The sequence below is a fragment of the Argentina silus genome, assembly GCF_951799395.1.
Source record: "Argentina silus genome assembly, chromosome: 14".
In the NCBI taxonomy this organism is placed as follows: domain Eukaryota; kingdom Metazoa; phylum Chordata; class Actinopteri; order Argentiniformes; family Argentinidae; genus Argentina; species Argentina silus.
Window position 1 is genome coordinate 13,082,789 of NC_139668.1, and position 20,000 is coordinate 13,102,788.

The following is a 20,000-nucleotide window of genomic DNA, read 5'->3' on the forward strand; positions in this document are numbered from 1 at the left end:
AGAGTCAGACAGAGAGAGAGTGTGGTAGAGACAGAGAGAGAAGGGGAGACAAACAGACAGACAGACAGACAGACAGACAGACAGACTAAGTGAGAGTGTGGTAGTCAGAGACAGAGAGAAGCACAGACACACACACAGACAGACAGACAGACAGACAGACAGACAGACAGACAGACAGACAGACAGACAAACAGTCGAGTCTGGTCAGAGACAGAGAATGAAGCAGGAAAGGGAGGGAGAGAGAGACAGACAGAGAGAGGGAGAGAGATTAGAGGGAAAGGGGTGAAATTGGACTTGTTGCTCCAGTGCCACAGCCTGCCATGACGGTGTGTGTGTGTGTGTGTGTGTGTGTGTGTGTGTGTGTGTGTGTGTGTGTGTGTGTGTGTGTGTGTGTGTGTGTGTGTGTGTGTGTGTGTGTGTGTGTGTGTGTGTGTGCGTGTGTGCGCGCGCGTGCACATGCATGTGTGTGTGTGCACATGCGTGTGTGTGTGTGTGCGCGCATGCATGTGTGTGTGTGTGTGTGTGTACGTGCGTGCGTGCGTGTGTGTGTGCGTGCGTGTGTGTGTGTGTTGCTATTATGAGCTGAGAGCTGTCACAACGCATCGTGCTCAAAGCCCAGGCCCATATGGTGTTCCATTACCGAGCCTGTCAGAGCTGGGGGGAGAGAGAGCAACAGACCCAATCACACATTAATACAGATAGTTAGAGAAAAGAATAAGATAAATGTTTGTCAGAGCCATGTGGAAAAACGATGGCTCAATTGCATGCAAGAGTAGGGCCCTTGTTGAGAATATTTGAATGTGTGTGGGCATATAGTACTGCATTATCACCTCAGCATTTTGGAGAAATAGATAATTGTCATAGACTCTCTCTGTCTACGAAGATTGTGACCCAGTTACTGACTGGGCTGGGTGGTTTTAAAGTGACACCACTGCAACTGGCAATGCTGGGCTGTCCCTCTGTCTGTGGTTCCATACTCCCAGACACTTCAGTCCAAAAGTATGTTGCGATGTTTCTAAAGCCAATCTAATGTCTGTAAATCAGTAAACAACCTACACACCACCGAAACACAACCATCCATCCTGGGATGGGATTTGCTACATCCTATACGAACACGGTTCAGATGGTGCAGTGAAGCAGAAACTTGAAGTAGAATTCCAACTGGTTCAGGGGTAAACCCACAGAGATACAACTGTTCCATTATCTATTGGTGAACTTGTAAACAACCCCCCCCCCCAGCCTATTACAACCTATGAGTGTATTGTAGGAACCACCCCTCACTCCCCACCCCACCCCACCCCACCCCACCCCAGCCCGGCACAGTGTCTCCCAGGCAGTGCTTCCCCTTCTCAGCACCAGTCAGACATACTGGACCAAATCTGCATACACAGCTCCTCTGCTCTGTCTCCATGTCACATAATGAAGGGAGTCGAGCTAGGGGGATCATTAGCAGTTTTGGAGCAATGATTTGTTTTGCAGCGTTCAGTATTTGTAGTTTTTCTTCCCCCCCCCCCCCCCCCTCTGCGAAGGTTTATTTTTTTATGTTTACTGCTGACATTTATCTTGGGAGTCTTGCTTATGCAAGAGTGTGACCTTAATGTTCTCCAAAACAAATGTTTCGGTAAGCAAGTAAGCTGTGAGACATCCGTGTATTCTATGGCTTGGTGTTGGTGATTGGAGCTCCAGAGGTAGTGAGGGGGTGTTGGGGAGATTTGGAACTCTTGCGTGCACACACACACACACACACACACACACGCGCGCGCACACGCACACCTTACATTGAGTCATATCGATATGGGGTAACCTTTTATATGCGCACACACACACACACACACACACACACACACACACACACACACACACTGCACACAACAGGGCATCAACTCTCTGGCTAATCACTTGTTTTGAGTGTCTCAAAGCAAGTGAGCATTCTGCCTCACATACTAATTCCGGCTGTTTTTCTCCTTCCCCCTCTCTCTCTCTCTCTCTCTCTCTCTCCCTCCCTCTCCTTCCCTCTGTCTGGTTTCCCCTGTTTTCTCCTCCCCGTCACTCTGCTAAACGTATTTCACCCCAGTCATTATAATGTAGCGCGATGGCTGGTGCTCCAATCGATTCCTCTGTCCACTCTCATTTAGTTTACAAGGGATCCCGGTTCCGAAGAGCTTACCAAGGTTTCTCTTCCCTTCTTTTTGATTAAGAGGATGTGTAAATAAGGCCGCAAACTCCCATCGATGCATGCCAATCTATCTATCGACTTGTAAGGATGCGTCTGGACACTCCCTCGTGGCCTCTCCCAAGGAGAAGCGAGCCGTGTATTTTCTTTTCTTTTTTTTTTTTTTCTCCTGCCTTCTCTTTGCTAGCGAGGGGGAGAGTGGCGTGGTAAAAAAAATGAGGCCCGTTGACAAGTTTTCTTGTGGCGCCCTGCTCTTGTTATTAATGGATGGGAAAGTGGACCCATTTATCAGCCAGAGGAGGAATTAATTGACACCGGCTTTGATTTTATTGTGTCCGCTGTTGTCTGCGCCTGTCACTGGGCTTTTTTTTTCTCTTCGTTTTCTCCTCCTCTCTTCTCTTCTCCTCTTCTCCACTGAAAGGTGTTTGATTGCGGTTTGGACAGCGAGTCTTGTCAGGGGCAACATGTAGGAATGCACGGACGCACGCACGCATATACACACACACACACACACACACACACACACACACACACCCTGTTCGTAGTAGAATGTCCCTGTCACTTTCATGCCAAGGCAGCCTCCCATTTAGAGATTTTTAGTGATGTCACAGGGACAGCCCACATGGAGGTCAAGACCAATCAGTGTCAGCCTTATTGGCCTGTGCCAAAAGGCCCCATCATCTCAGTATTCATCATACTGAGACATTACAACTCACACAGCACAGACACCCTCACTCTCACATGCCACATGTCACACTAATGCAAGACACACACACACACACACACACACACACACACACACTGATGAAGAGAAGAAATGGATGCCATTTGTGACAGCGCTGTTATAGTTTCTGTGTGTATGCAAATGTATTCTCACACTTGGGTGTAAATTGAAAGGGGTTTTGGAAAGAGAAAAGAGAGGGAGCGCCCGAATGGAGGACAACGAACCATAGTGTGCTTTCAACGTTTTGTCATCCACTTTGATTCACTGTATTTTCAATCATTCAGCTGAAATACTTTTTCAACTCATGCACATTGTGTTGAGTCACACAGGTAGGGTACAGCATGAAGTATTTTGCTGTACAGAGAGGTCTGTATTACATTTTGAAAACAGGTAATTCATTGGTATTCATCGCCACTGCCGCTTTAAGAGATTTGTGTGCTGGATTTGCCTTCAGGACAAATGCAATACTGATAGTGTTGTGCTTATCTTTTTATTACAACATGAATCAATACCCCAAGACATCGTTATTATCATTAGTGTGACTAGCTTCCTTGGGTAAGTGTGTGTCTGTGTCTGTGTCTGTGTCTGTGTCTGTATCTGTGTCTGTGTGTGTGTGTGTCTGTCTGTCTGTGTGTGTGTGTGTGTGTGTGTGTCTGTGTGTGTGTGTGTATGTGTGTGTGTGTGTGTGTCTGTGTGTGTGTGTGTATGTGTGTGTGTGTGTGTGTGTGTGTGTGTGTGTGTGTGTGTCTCTGTGTGTGTGTGTGTGTGTGTGTGTGTGTTTGCGTGGCCTGTCAGTCTATGAGAGAGAAGCCTTCCTCTCTCTGTATTCTACATTCACTCCAGCTTTATTTACAGGTCCTCGTCCAGAGAGGACAGGGATGGGCAGGCTCCACAATAATAATATCTAAATTTGGTCATGTACCTCTTCTCTTTAAATACATTCAGCCGCCTGGAAGCGGACCAGAGGGCTCTTAACACAAAGGTCAATTGAAGAGTCATTGATTTAGCATTTTAGTTTTATTTGTGCAGCGCTCCGATGGGGACTGGCATTAAACTGGGGCCATTCAGACCCTCTTTGTTTTGTGAGAGGCTGTGAATGTCTGTGGAGACCGAGGCTAGCCGCCGCCGCTGCCCCCGTCGCGTTAATAAGTGTGAGATTCAGCCCTGACGCCTCTGTAATAGCCACTAACACTTATTACCGCGCCCGAAAATTGGAAATCCATGTGTTATCATTGACAGGGGGGGCAGTGGGGGGGGGGGGGGGGGGGCGGGGGGTATCTATAGAAAAAGAGCTGTTGGAGAAGGGATAATAAAAAAAACAACAACTACAAGACAGACATTTTGCCTCCATTTAGATGCTTGAAGGGAGGGCTTGTGGTTCTTTGTGTGGTTCTCAAGCAGCGCTTGGCGGTACGAGTGTAAGCCAGAGCTGGGTGGAAGCAGGAGGAAATGGCTGGGTTCTGGGTGGTTAGCTCACTAAATGAACCTGCTAACATTGCGAGGAGAAGGAAGGAACACTGTAGAAATACGAAAGTGTGTTTTCAGGTGTTTTCTCTTTTGTCTTTTCTCTCCCCTAATCTCTGCCAAGGTCCTCGTAGCCTTGGCAGGGCTCCTCAGTGTGAGCAGCTATCTTCATTAACAGATCCCCGTCAGCCACAGCCTCCTGGTGGTTAAGCAGCTATTGCGGCGAAGTTGATGTGCTGCCTGGCCCAATGCTGAGACCAGAGCTGACTCTGTCAATAGTGCTGTGAACTCTGACAGAGACGGCCAGACCTGATCGTTACCTGATCCATCACGTCTGGGCCTTATAGACAGGCAGGAGAGAGAGAGAGAGAGACAGGGGACAAGAGAGAGAGAGAGAGAAAGAAAGAAAGAAAGAAAGAGAGCCAACATAAGTGAAAGTGGAAGTCAAAGAAAAAGAGGTAGAGTGAGAGAGAGAAAGAGAGAAAGAGAGAGGGCTGGAGAAAGAGAGAGTGAGAGAGAGTTGCTCAGATAGACAAGGCAGACTTAATAGGTTTACACTCAATCACCACTTTATTAGGAACACTATACTAATACTGGGTAGGGCCTCCCTTTGCTCTCAATTCTTCGTAGCATTGATTTGTTTGGTTCGACACGTTGTGCATTCTAAGATGCTTTTCTGCTCACCACAATTGTACAGAGTGGTTATCTGAGTTACCGTAGCCTCTCTTTCAGCTCCAACCAGTCTGGCCATTCTCTGTTGACCTCTCTCATCAACAAGGCGTTTCCGTCCACAGAACTGCCGTTCACTGGATGTTTTTTCCAAACATCCAGTAAAATCCCAGGAGATCAGCAGTTTTAGAAATACTCAAACCAGCCCATTTAGCACCAACAATCAGGCCACGGTCAAAATAACTGCGATCACATTTTTCCCCCCATTCTGATGGTTGATGTGAACATTACCTGAAGCTGCTGGCCCGGATCTGCAGGATTTTATGCATTGCGTTGCTGCCACACGATTGGCTGATTAGATAATTGCATGAATGAGAAAGTGTACAGGTGTTCCTAATAATGTGTCCAGTGAGTGTATAATTGTCAGTAAGTCAATGATTTGGCGAATATGACGTCCCGTTGATAGACTGCAATACATACTATGAATGAGTCAGAGGAGGAGGTATGTGTGTTTGCAGTGGGTGGATATGATTTTTTTTTTTTTTTGTGCAAGGACTAGATATCTTCTGCAGGGGGGGCAGGTGTGTTAACAACACCTCCGCCCCCCCCCCCCTCTCTCTCTCTTTCTCTCTCCACGCCACCCAGCACGATGTGGCTGCAGCAGCGGTTCTCTCTCGGCCTGCTGAGAAATTGCTCCTGACAGCTGATTTGTTGGTTGTCAGAAGTGGTCGGTGTGGCGCTGATAAGGGTGGGGAGGAGGGGAGGGGAGGGGGGGGGGCAAGTGGGGGGGGGGGGGAAGAGAGAGAGAGAGAGAGAGAGAGAGAGAGTGAGATGTAGAACCCAGGCACTCCTCAAAGGCAGAGACCCACGGCGCCTGTAGCCCCTGCAGACACATGTAAATGTCTCTCGTTTTCTTTTCTCTCAAGAAATCACGGGGGGACACTTCCTCATCTGCAAGCCGCCTTTTGAGCTTATCTTCCTGGATTTGTTCCTTCTCTTCCCCTCCTATCGCTGGCAACTTGTTGAAGTTACTGCCTCGGTGGATTTCTATCTTTGAGAGCGTAGTAGATAAACAAGGCCTTTGTGGACGCAAAATGAAACATCTCCTCTCAGATCGCTTATTCAGAAGCCACTACATGCACAAACATAGTGAGTGAAGCGTATATATATATATAGAACGTGATACGTTCCTATAGAACCTAGAACGTGGTACCTATATGATGCGGTATTATACAGTAAGCCTATGAAGCTCTGATATTTCCTTGGAACATGGTATTTCCTTGGGATTTGGCAAAAGAGAAGGGGAGTACAGTACACTGTTTCAATGCTCCTGTAATATTCTACACAACTGTGAAAGTGTGTAAACTATGGCTGAACGTACCCAAAGGCCCTTCAGCAGGATTAAAGCAATAGTTTACTCCAAATACAAATGATACATGAATTTCCACCTACCTTGGCTGTGGTTGATTCATCAAGACAGTTAGGGGATATTTAGTTCCCTTACGGAAGCCTACTTAGGCTTACTTACGTAACTTGCCCACTCATTTTCGGAAAATATGTCTAAGACACCTTAGGTGCATTGGAAATCATGTTAATCAGTGTTTGGAGTAATCCTTTTAGGCTTAAGCAGTGGTCTTTGATTTGTCCCTAGTGGGGACCAGAGGAGGCCACAGGACACAGGACAGGAGTAATATGCTGAACAACAGGACTGAATGCAGATGGGAGGCTGAGCTGTGCTTCTTGATTAGCTCACTCAGTGGGTGGTGGGGTGAATGCACGCACGGGAATCTGTCAAACTGAGGAGAGAAAGCGAGAAAAAGAGAGAGAGGGTTTTATACAGAGAGAAGGGAAAGTGATAGAGATGACGTGGAAAGAGGGGGGGGGGGGTAGAGGGAGAGATAGCTTTCATACATCCAATAGCATTCATACAGCACTAACTAACATACATGCTCAGTTTCTATACCCATGACCATAATTTTGACCGCTGTTCGTGTTGATCGCTGTTATTGTTGCGGGAAGGTATTGTCTTTGTGGGGGTGGGATGATCAGGAGGAGGACCTGCGCTAGACTGTGGTGAACTCCAGGAAGTCCTGATGGAGCAGCACACAGGAAGTCAGCGGGAGAGGGCAGGTCATTGACGAATGACCTTCACTTCCTTCTTTACCCCCCCCTGTCCTCCCCCTGTCCTCCCAATCACAAAGAGAGAGGACTGACAGGGTTGGCTTTGAAAACTCATACCAACATGATGTCTCATGCCAGATGTGATTAAACCTGGATAAGGGAGAGAGTGGGTGGAATAGGGAGTAGGAAGAGGTTACTGAGGTGAGGGCTACAGTCATGAGCAACCATGTGACCACTGACCACAAACCTCACTTCCATTAACCTCTATTAACCCTCCCTCTACCTGTGTGTGTGTGTGTGTGTGTGTGTGAGTGAGTGTGTGTGTGTGTGTGCTTGCGTGCGTGGATGCGTGGGTGCTTGCGTGTGTGCATGCTTGCTTACTTGCGTGCGTGCATGGGCAGGCGTGTGTGTGTGTGTGTGTGTGTGTGTGTGTGTGTGTGTGTGTGTGTGTGTGTGTGTGTGTGTGTGTGTGTGTGTGTGTGTGTGTGTGTGTGTGTGTGTGTGTGTGTGTGTGAATGGAGTTCCCTGTACTGTACCTGTAATCACTCAGGGTGTGTGTACCGTGGTGTTTAAATCTGTGTGCTGAGGCAGGGGGTGGGATCGGCTGCTTTATTTCAGCTCCTCTTATCAGACCTCAGGTCTTTTTATCTGGCCTTATCTGCTGGTGTGTGGAGGAGGGGTGGGGGGGGGGGGCTGCCTTGCCTTGCCTTGCCTTGCATCTGGCTCTCTGTCAAACCCTGTTGACCCCCTGACCCCCACTGGTTTATCTCTTACTGTCTTAAAAGCCAGAGCCTTGTCTCAACCCAGCTCAGTGGGGCCCCCCATCTTCAGCTCTGCCATGCTGCTCCCTGTGTGTTTGTCTACAGAGTGTACTGATTAATTCACAGTGAACAGGAGCCTTTGTTGTTAGAGAAAGAGAGAGTGGGAGAGAGAGAGATAGACAGTTTGTTGTGGTGGTGGGCGTGTGTCTCTGTGTGTGTGCGTGTGCCCGTGTGCGTGTGTGTGTGTGTGTGTGTGTGTGTGTGTGTGTGTTGGGCTGTCTTTATCCTTTGCCAATGCTTGCATAATGTTGCTATCCTCTTGTATGACCTGTAGATAACCAGGTCAAGTGTTGGCCTAAACAAGCCCCTCTCTTACTCCTTATTACTTTAGAATGGCCGTGTGTTGCTGATTTGTGATGTTTTTTTTTGCGTCAATAATGAGCATAACGGCCTGACATTAACATGAAATGAAAATGTGTTTCATAGTGAAATATCAATGAAGAAATAAATAAAGAATATCTGTTATGAAATGTATGAGCTGGGCTCATGAATATCCTTTAATGAGTTTTGTGGCGTTTCATTCCTCTTCTCTGTGGAAGCAGGAATGTACTTATTCCAATAAAAACAGGTTTACAGTATCATTTGTTATTGCAAAAGGCTTTGTGTTGTACCAGGCCAATGCTGTACTCTTGTCTTCAGTAGGATTTGATAAGGAAGCGTGGAGCTGAACTCGGCCCATTTTCACCTGCTAATCGATAGATATGAGTTGCCTTTACTGCAAGTGGAAGTGTGTCTGTAAATCGTAACCAATGCTCTGTTTTCTCTCCCGCTTTCCTTCTTTTTCTCCCCCCCCCCCCTCCCCTCCCCTCCCTCCCTCTCCCCTCCCCTCCCTCCCTCTCCCTCCCTCCTGCCATTCTCTCTACCTCTCTGTCCCCACCACAGGTTTTGGCTTTGTAACTTTCGAGATTGAGGACGTGGTGGAGAAAGTATGCGAGATCCATTTTCACGAAATCAATAATAAAATGGTGAGTGGTTGTCGCTTTTCGAAATGCCAGGCTGGCCCGATATTAGATTTTCTCTTTAGTGCGGGGGCAACAACGGTTGGATGGCGGGAGCACACACATACATACACACACACACGGCACACTGCACACACACACACACACATACGCACACACGCACACACATACACACACACACACACATACACACACACACGGCACACTGCACACACACACACACACATACGCACACACGCACACACAGCATACACACACACACATACACACACACAGCACACATACACATACACACACACAGCACACACATGCGCACACACAGCACACACATACACACACACGGCGCACAGCACACATACACATACACACGCATAAACACACACACACACACACACACACACACACACACAGACACCCCTAGGCTTTTGGGATGAGGGAGTCAGTGGTGTGCACAGTGCACCGACCACACACCATGAAATTGTGTCTCTGAGCCCTTAGCTGGCAGGAGGGCAGAACAACCCCCAGGCACACTCTGACTCCACCCCCACACGCACTCTGACTCCACCCCCACACGCACTCTGACTCCACCCCCACACACACTCTGACTCCACCCCACACACACTCTGACTCCACCCCCACACACACTCTGACTCCACCCCCACACACACTCTGACTCCACCCCCACACACACTCTGACTCCACCTCCAGACACACACTGACTCCACCCTGAGACACACACTGACTCTGTCCCCAGACACACTATGACCACCTCCAGACACACACTGACTCTGTCCCCAGACACACACTGACTCCACCCCCTGACACACTCTGACTCCACCCCCACACACACTCTGACTCCACCTCCAGACACACACTGACTCCACTCCGAGACACACACTGACTCTGTCCCCAGACACACACTGACTCTGTCCCCAGACACACACTGACTCCACCCCCTGACACACTCTGACTCCACTCCCAGACACACACTGACTCTGTCCCCAGACACACTCTGACTCCACTCCCAGACACACTCCGACTCCACCTCTCATACACACTCTCCAGACACACAGGGAGGAGGCGGGCGGACGGACGGACAGACACCGTGTCCTAACTGCAGATCCACCAGCTCACCCTACTGCTATTGATTTTCACATGATAGTGCATCAAATGCTCGCATTGTTCAGGGAGTGCCCAGCCTTAGACGTGATTTCTTTATTCTTCCTGTCTTTCACCAGAGCTCCCGCGTTGCTCATCGACTGGCCGCATTAAATTGGGCTACGGGGGAATTGCATGCATCGTTAGCATCAGTGGGGGAGGTTATAAAAAGACAGAGGGATGAGAAAAATAATGGAATACTTCCAACCCTGGCATCCATTACCCAGCTCCTCTCAGAATGACAACTCTGTTGTGGGGTGGGATGTTGTGGGGCACATCGGTAATGAATTTAACCCCCCTCCCCCCCCATAACTTGTCACTGGTACCCCTGTCCTAATGTTGATATTTCACTTGCTAATATTCAGCTCCATTGTTGTCATGACACCGTAAAAAAAGTGCACTATAACGATGTCCTCCGCCTTTGTCCAGGCTGGAGTCAAGTGAGATTTTTTTTTTTTACAGCACCATTTAAAAACTCACCATCTGTGCCCCCTTCAACTCTTAGCTTTTTAAAAGGAAAGCTGCCATCTTGGCTTTCTTGTCTAGAGCTAGCAGGGATGACCCACGACGACTCCTCTCTCTCCGTGAGCGGTGCGAGGGCTACACACAGAGAGCTGATGCCAGCTTCAGCGCCAAGTTTGGGAAGGCCTCCCCCAGACTGGCAGCCGTGTGGGCCGACCCTGTTTGATACCCACCCAGGGCCCCGCGGAGCACCATTAAACATTCACAAGACTTCTCTTAATAGAGAGGGAGAAAGAGGGAGAGGGACAGAGAGAGAGAGAGAGAGAGAGAGAGAGTGAGCAGGCACTTGGCAACCCACTCCACTACAGCACTCCTAGCATTGACAGAGCACTGACATGTGAAGAGGCTGAGAGAGTTGCAGGGATGAAAGACAGCTAATGGAGAGGTGGAGGGCTCAGAGCCGGCTAGATCCTTGGCCTAGGCTGACGGCTGTGGGAATGTGTGTCAGTGGCCCTGACAGTCTGAATACAACCCCCCCCCCGTCCCCCCGTCCCCCCCACCCACACACACACACACACACACACACACACACACACACACACACACACACACACACACACACACACACACACACACACACACACACACACACACACACACACACACACACACACACACACACACACACACACACACACACACACACGCTCCACAACACTCCAAATCACCACCAGGCCTCATTCCCCTTCTTGTTTTTTTTTTCTTATTTTCCGAACTTGAAAATGTTTTATAGGTGCCAGGGAACTCTTTCATACTGTCTGGTATGCCATGTTTTCTTCATTCCACACATTCTCTCTGTTGAGCTCCCACATTTCTGGGCCCTTTGTCTCTGTAACACGCACCAAACAGACAATGTTTCGGCCAGAATAGCCTCTCCTCACCTCCAATTGCCTAACCATGAGACCATAAAACATCTACAGAGGCAGTGGAGGCAGTGCTGCTCTGGACACAGGCTTTTAAACACACACACACACACACACACACACACACACACACACACACACACTGTGTTTGATTGCAGTTTGGACAACAAGTCTTGTCAGGGGCAACATGTAGGAATGCACGGATGCGCGCGCACACACACACACACACACACACACACACACCCTGTTCGTAGTAGAATGTCTTTCATGCCAAGGCAGCCTCCCATTTAGAGATTTTTAGTGATGTCACAGGGACAGCCCACATGGAGGTCAAGACCAATCAGTGTCAGCCTTATTGGCCTGTGCCAAAAGGCCCCATCATCTCAGTATTCATCATACTGAGACATTACAACTCACACAGCACCTCACTCTCACATGCCTCACCTCACTCTCACATGCCACATGTCACACTAAAGCAAGACACACACACACACACACACACACACACACACACACACACACACACACTGATGAAGAGAATGGATGTGTTTCGACTTTAGTCCGTGGCGCTCAATAAAGCAGGCTAATATTAGCCCTGCTACTCAGGGAAAGGGTATTCATAGGTTTGGTGTCTGTTTAACACACTGGAAGGTACACACACACACACACACACACACACACACACACACACATATACACACGCACTGGAGGGAGAGGATCCATCCTGACCTAGGATAAACCCTCCCTCAGTGACAGCCCATGCCTCAGAGGGCCAAGAGCAGTATCTCACACACACACACACACACACACACACACACACACACACACACACACACACACACACACACACACACACACACACACACACACACACACACTTTCTCAGAATTGGGGCTGGGGGAGGACCCACAAGAACCAGGAGTGACCAACAGGAAATATGTTCCGCGAGTGAACTTGGTGTTAAAATTCTTTCAGCATTCAAATTTCAGCATTCAATTTGCCCCTGGACCCACCGGGTTTACGGAATTAATTCTATGTTCACCACTCCATACAGCGCCACACACCAGACTACCAGCCTGCTGGCCTCTTCACTGCACCAATAGATCACAGCACCCCCTGGTGGTCAGTGTCACTTCAAGTCTCTCTTCAATTGAAGCTTGGTTATCCTCCCACCACCTAAGGACAGTATAGTCTACATGTCCTCAGTGGCATTCATTCAACGAATGTCTTGTCGAGCAGTCGTGCCTGCTACCCCCCAGCCCCCTATTCATAACCCTCCTGCCAGCACATAGCTGCCTGGGCTGAATCCCATCACGGCCCGTATTCCTCAGCAAGCCCCCTGCCCCCTGTCCCCGCCTGCCTCCTGGAGAGCCCCTGCACTAGCCCCCGCCGCGGCGCTAGCACATTAGCATGTATGATAAGTGCAGAGTGTGTCAACGGCCCAATTTAGAGTCTCCGCGCCTCCTCCGTGCCACACAGGGGCTCCGGTCCCTGCAATATCATTGGCAGATAATCTACCGCTGTGAGGGAGAATATGGAGCTCTGAAAATCACTCTTATTTTCTCCTCCTTCTACCCGTTCCCTCCTTCAGGCAGTTAAACGCCATATTTGGCCGACACTAAGACCATCACAACAACAGGAGAGGGGGGGGGGGGGCGGGGGTGTTCGTGTGTGTGTTCGTGTGTGTGTGTGTGTGTGTCTGTGTGCGTGTGCGTGTGCGTGTGTGTGTGTGTGGGTGTGTGCGTGTGTGCATGTGCGTGTGTGCGTGTGTGCGTGTGTGTGTACAGTCAGTCAGTCAGTTTGTCTGTCTGTCTGTCAGTCTGTGTGTCAATATCAGAGAAGGATAAAGTGGGTCAAGACAGGGGACATGACATGACTGTAGAAGCTGTTGATATCCATAAACCCATTTAATCCCATTAAGGCTCATCTCGATTTCTTTCCTACCCCTGCGTGTGTTTACACAACTCTCTTTACCCAGCCGGAGTGTACAGCTGACACACACACACACACACACAGTCCTTTTGTGTGTTTACTGAACGCACCACAGTTTTTTTTAAAAGAGTAGGTTAAACTAATGGAGGAGAATTGTGATATTTGAAAAGATTACAGTAATTTTGGCAGTTGTAATGGTGCATGCCATTGGCAAAGTGCTCTGTGAGACCAGATATGTCAAAACAGTGAGAGAAAGTGGAGGAGGTACACTGCTTAAAAAATAGGGCATGATGAAAGCAGAGAGAGAGAGAGAGTACAATTTCCTGTACAAAATTGACCTTGCCAAAACTGCCAAACACCAGTGGAAATGGCATCGTAAAGCTAACTGGCTTTTATGGCCTCCTAACAGTAGTTGATGTAACACATAAAGAAAAGAAAGCAATAAAGTGGTGGGGCAGATGTAGAGAGGAGAGATGAGGGAGAGGCGAGGCGAGGGGAAGACCCCTATGTGATCTACAGCTGGAACACCAACCCTGATGAAGAGCCCAACAATACTGTACACATATATACACACACACACACACACAGACTCTTTCTTATTTGGTCGCCTCTCCCCCAGCGAAAATAGATGTTCTGTTTTGGAAGCATAAATAGCCTCTGACAGCATTTATTTTTTCTGTCTGCGAAATATAGATTTCTGTGTCGGCGAAATAGCTGTGAGTGTATCAATAATGTACAGGGGGCTCCCCATGTAATTCAATTCAAGTTGCCATGAATTATGCCACAGTGTTAAGCTCAGGGTTTTGCCCCCCCTGGGCAGGAGAGCAGGTTTTTCTCTCTCCCCCTCTGTCCTCCCCTTCCTCTCCTAATCCCTTCCTCCCTCTCTCCATGAATGTGAACAGTTTGTTTCCTGTGACCTTTCCTCGTGATGGGGGACGTGGTTGCGTGGGGGTGTGAGTGGTCCTAACGGTGTGCTGTGAAGAGATGGAGGTCTGAGATCCTGCTGCAGCAGAGAGATCGGACCACCCCACTGTTTACAACATACACTGATCACCACCCTCACTTCACACTGATGTTGACAACAACAGGCTGACTGGGACATATATATTATTTTTTATGTTTATGATGTTTTTTCAATATATACAACAGATACATGAGATCTGTAGCGATAATAACCAATACATTTACCTACAGTTCGACAAAACAAGACTTTTTTTTCTTCAGGTTTGCCGCTGTTTTGGGGGTGAAGTCTGCATGACAGTACTGTAGTACTGAGGGATGACTCACCCTAACGACACAGCGCTCTGCACCACACTGCAGTTCTTAGCACCAGAACACAGGAGACGTGACAATGAATCTGTTGTGTGAATGAGGCAACTTTCTCTCCTTCTCCCTCCTCTCTCTCTCTCTCTCTCTCTCTCTCTCTCTCTCTCTCTCTCTCTCTCTCTCTCTTTGGCTGTATCAAGCCTGTCAGATGTAGAGCTTCCTCTTAAACAAATATGCTTGAGGGAGCAAATTTGCCTCTTGAGAGAGAAAGTGCTGATTATCCGTTTCCACCTCTGACACTTTCTTAAAAGTTCTTGGTTTTGAATTGTAAATGTGGAGGCTGTGATTCTGGAGAATATGTGATATTGTAGAAGTGTGTGTGTGTGTGCATGCGTGTGTGTGGCAGACCTTGGTCAAACACTTGAGCTGCACTTGATTTAGTTTGCCTGGTACAAATTGTTCCAAATTGTGTGAAAACGGAGTTAAATCGAACACATCTCAAGTCTTTGACTGTAAGTTGACCTTGGTCTTCTGTGTGTGTGCATGTGTGACTGTGAGACTTTGTGTGTCCACAAAAGTGTGCACATGAGCCCAAAGTGGGACTAACTACCAATAGGAAAACATTTATATCCTGTCTTTCAGTTTTCTCATCCCACTTTGATATGGCTGTATTCTTTTATGCTGACCTAAGGCAGCATATCCCCGGTGTGGGTAGGAGAAATAGCTGTCCAAACCTTTATTTTAAAACGTCTAATTGAGCTGTAAAGCACCCCTCATAGCTTCATAGATCAAAGAGTATTTTCAGAACCTCATCACCTACACTGTGAAGGAAAAAGGCTAAATTAGAGAAATCACAGCTCATGTTGAAATTATTCACCGTTTCAGATGATTCACCCGTGAAATGATTCACCATTTGCAGATGATATATGATCTGTGTGTGTGTGTGTGTGTGTCTGTCTGTGTGTGTCTGTGTGTCTGTGTGTTTGTGTGTGTGTGTGTGTGTGTGTCTGTGTGTGTGTGTGTGTGTGTGTGTACACCTGGGGGTCTCTTAATTACCCCCCATGTAGGAACCTGGCAGGTGGTGTCTGCTCCCCACGGCTGCCTGCTCCCTGGGCCTCGGTGCCACTGCCAATCTTGCACTGCCAAACGCTCCAACAGAGAGGCTCAGGACAATGTCACATTTTCACCTTAGATGTCATTAGATGGACAGATAGAACATAGAGGGATGAAGTATAGGACGGTAATATGTACATCCCAAGTATTGGAAATGTGGTAGTGTGCAAAATACTAAAGATAAAGCAAGAATCCAATGAGGAGTACAGTTCACAGAGCAGAATTGAAGATATGTTACAAACAAATGACTGTTTTACTTCACATTAGGCCTGCTAGCTGTATTTATTGAAAAATATCTCAGGAACACTTAATAATAAAGGTACCTGAATTAACAAATGCGCGAATGCACGCACACGAACACACCCACCCATCCACCCACCCACACACACACACACACACACACACACACACACACACACAGAAACGCACATTGTCAAGCTGCCCTCCCTCTTCTCTCCACAGCCCTGATAACAGCCAGCCAGCCTCGACCCCCCCCCACTCCCCCACTCCCCCACCCCCTCACCATTACCACGGGTCCCCTTTATATTTTCATTAAGAGCTGAAGGATCTCATCAGCACTGAAACCTGAGTCATCCATGTAATTAGTTAAGTTATAACGGGGAAGCGCCAGCCAGGCCTCTTTAACGGGCGCTGCTGATGACACCCTGAGCACCGAGGGTGGAAGTGGGGTGGTGGGGGGTGGGGGGCAGCTCTCCACGCCCATTAGCTAACGGGTAAAGCTTGGTCCCTGGCACCCCTCTCCCCCACAGCATGCCCCCTCTTCACCCGTCTGATGGAGAAATGATTGTGACATGTCCTCATCGTTTTAGGTCCTAGCTATAGTGTTTAATTAAAGCCTGGATGGGAAGAGGAGAGTGGCCTTTGCCATTGTTTCATTCCCCTACAACATATCGATTGAAGCTTTACGATGATATTGGCGTAACAATTTAAACAAAGCAACTGACCTTAACAGAATGGCCTTGGTACGTTCCAGGACAGCTGTGTTTTTGTTTTTTTTGGTATATCCCCTCTGACTAGAGCGATAAGCATCATGTCGAGTGGGTGAAATGTCAGTCAGGGTAGCAGGGGGGGGGGATGTGTGCGTGTGCGTGCGTGCGTGTGTGTTAGAGTGTCTCCATGCGCAGTGAGTGTCTGCGCAGACTGTGTGTGTGTGTGTGTGTGTGTGTGTGTGTGTGTGTGTGTGTGTGTGTGTGTGTGTGTGTGTGTGTGTGTGTGTGTGTGTGTGTATCCCAGTGAGAATAGGAGTAAATGAGCACAGGGGGTGGTGTTGTGGGGGGGGGCAGGGGGTGGTGTTGTGGGGGGGGGGGCAGGCGAGAGCATGGAGACGGAGAGAGAGAGAGATGAGAACATTTAGCAAACTCTGCCCCGGGACACAGTCCTGCTCGCTTCAGCAAACACAGAGAAATAAAACAAAAAGCAAACACGGGTTCTCATTTCAACAGTGGGGAGAGAGGGGAAGACAATAAACTCACCTCTCCCCTCTCCTCTATTGCTGTTCTTCCTTCATCCCAAAATGAACGATGTGGTGAGGTCAGATGGCCGTCCAGTAGCACCTCCACCAGACAATCCTGGGACAGCTACAGGGAAGGCTGGTGGAGGTAGAAATCGGAGGACGGACTCGTTGTAATGCATGCAATGGAATGAGAAATGGTATCACGGGGCGCTCAGTGGCGTAGCACACTAATGCGCGTACCACATAATCCTGGGTCGATTCCGACCTTCCACACGTCTTGCATGTCATCCCTCCTCTCTCTCCCATCCTTCCTGTCCATCTCTACTGTCTCTATCCCAATAAAGCAGAAATGCCCTAAAAACATATTTTTAGAAATGGTATTACATGTTTGATACCATTCCTCATTCCGTTCCATGCGTTACAAGAAGCCCGTCCTCCGATTTCTACCTCCACCGGCCTCCGCTGCTGTCTTCTATATGGGACTTTGTGACAGTGAGATGTCCTGTAACTAATGTATGTCCTGCATGTTCTCACCCCACAGGTAGAGTGCAAGAAGGCCCAGCCCAAGGAGGTGATGTTCCCGCCGGGCACGCGAGGCAGAGCCAGGGGTCTACCCTACACCATGGACGCCTTCATGTTGGGCATGGGCATGCTCAGTAAGTACTCGCACAGTGCCTTATCGAGTTCACCAAAAGGTTGAACGAACGTCACGTTAATAACGTGTGGAAATAATTCCACAAGCGCAAATGCGTTGCAATCTAATTTCTGCATAAAAATGACATTCGTTCAACCGTTTAACTCCATAGTGTCTGCCCAGTAGTGTTTCATGTGACAGCAGCTTTAGTAAACCTGACTCGTCCAGCTCAGATGTGCATTGACGAAGAGCATGGCTTTATTAGCATAGACTGTGCTGACACCAACACCAACCTTCTCCTCTGACACCAACACACCCGTTCTCCGCTCCCACTGACAACACCAACGCTCTCCTCTCACGATGGCCTGACACTGGAACTCTGGAGACAGAATCACTGTGCACAGAAAGGACCAAACTGCCAAGGTCCATAAAGGGACAGCAGGACGTGGGGGTGGCATACACAGTGAGACGGCCCCTCTGAGATCTCTGCCTCATACATGCACACTGACATCAGCTAGCTGGGGGAGAGGCTGCAACAGACTGTTGGTGACTTCACTGGTACCCCCCTCTACACTCTCTCTCTACCTCCAGACAGTGCAGACCCCCCCCCCCCCCACCCACACTCGTTGCTGTCCAGAGAATGTGTTTTCCCATTTTCCGTAGATTTGACAAGGAATTGACAAGGAAACAAAGATTCCAAGAAGCCCCCCCCCCTCCCTCTTCTCTGAGCTTCAGCTCTGCTTTTGTGACAAGAGATAATTACTGTGAGATTGATCGTCTGCCGAAAGTAACTGAAGCAAATAAATCGTTTGATGGTGGGTGCTGAATCCGAATGTCGGCTAATGGAGGCGCCAAGATAGGTCGCCCTGCCCGTAATTTAGCTTGATGAAGCATCCTCATAGGGCCTTGCGTGAAATATGCTATTGATATTCATATTCATATTTATATTCACATCTCCCGTTACCATCCAACCCACCCCCCCCCCACAGACACACCCAAATCCAACAGAGCAGGGCTATGCATTACAGAATTAAATGAAGAGGAAAATTGAAGTAATGTTAAATTATAAATGTATGATTTAATCTGCCTGACCACAAGAGTGCTGAATAATAGGATACGAAATTAGGGATATCTCCGGGTTTCATTCTGGGGGGAGGAGTGCTGTCTTAAGACATAGTTCATCTTCATCAAGCCTCTGACTTCCCACCAGAAGCCTCAAGCTTTTGACCCCTGATATCCTGCGAGCCACTAACTCACACTGAACTGGTCTTGGGAAGACAAGTCATTTTTCTTTTTTTTCATTGTAATACATCTGTCAACAGATATGCTCAACTGTGAAGAGAAACGAACGTAAAAGGTTCAAAGGGGAGGAGAGAGGTTTGAGAGCCAGTTGAGAGGACAGAGAGAGGGAAGCGGAGGGGAGGATGGAGAGAGGGAGGCGGAGGGGAGGATGGAGAGAGGGAGGCGGAGGGGAGGATGGAGAGAGGGAGGCGGAGGGGAGGATGGAGAGAGGGAGGCGGAGGGGAGGATGGAGAGAGGGAGGCGGAGCGGAGGATGGAGAGAGGGAGGCAGAGGGGAGGATGGAGAGAGGGAGGCAGAGGGGAGGATAGAGAGAGAGAGGCGGAGGGGAGGATGGAGAGAGGGAGGCAGAGGGGAGGATGGAGAGAGGGAGGCAGAGGGGAGGATGGAGAGAGGGAGGCGGAGGGGAGGATGGAGAGAGGGAGGCGGAGGGGAGGATGGAGAGAGGGAGGCGGAGGGGAGGATGGAGAGAGGGAGGCGGAGGGGAGGAGGCAGAGGGGAGGATGGAGAGAGGGAGGCAGAGGGGAGGATGGAGAGAGGGAGGCAGAGGGGAGGATGGAGAGAGGGAGGCAGAGGGGAGGACGGAGAGAGGGAGGCAGAGGGGAGGATGGAGAGAGGGAGGCAGAGGGGAGGATGGAGAGAGGGAGGCAGAGGGGAGGACGGTGAGGGAGGCAGAGGGGAGGATGGAGAGAGGGAGGCGGAGGGGAGGATGGAGAGAGGGAGGCAGAGGGGAGGATGGAGAGAGGGAGGCGGAGGGGAGGATGGAGAGAGGGAGGCGGAGGGGAGGACGGTGAGGGAATATGAACTA

At 49.0% G+C, this 20,000-nt stretch overlaps 1 protein-coding gene across 2 annotated transcripts in view; it reads left to right on the forward strand.

Moving 5' to 3' along the window:
• Window positions 1–20,000, forward strand: part of msi2b (musashi RNA-binding protein 2b) — a 177,872-nt gene that overhangs the window by 117,724 nt on the left and 40,148 nt on the right. For both annotated transcript variants that reach the window (XM_083685289.1, XM_083685290.1), the window contains exons 8-9: window positions 8,855–8,937; window positions 17,801–17,915. In XM_083685289.1, the coding sequence (XP_083541415.1) occupies window positions 8,855–8,937; window positions 17,801–17,915 (198 nt within the window). The remainder of the gene's footprint in view (window positions 1–8,854; window positions 8,938–17,800; window positions 17,916–20,000) is intronic.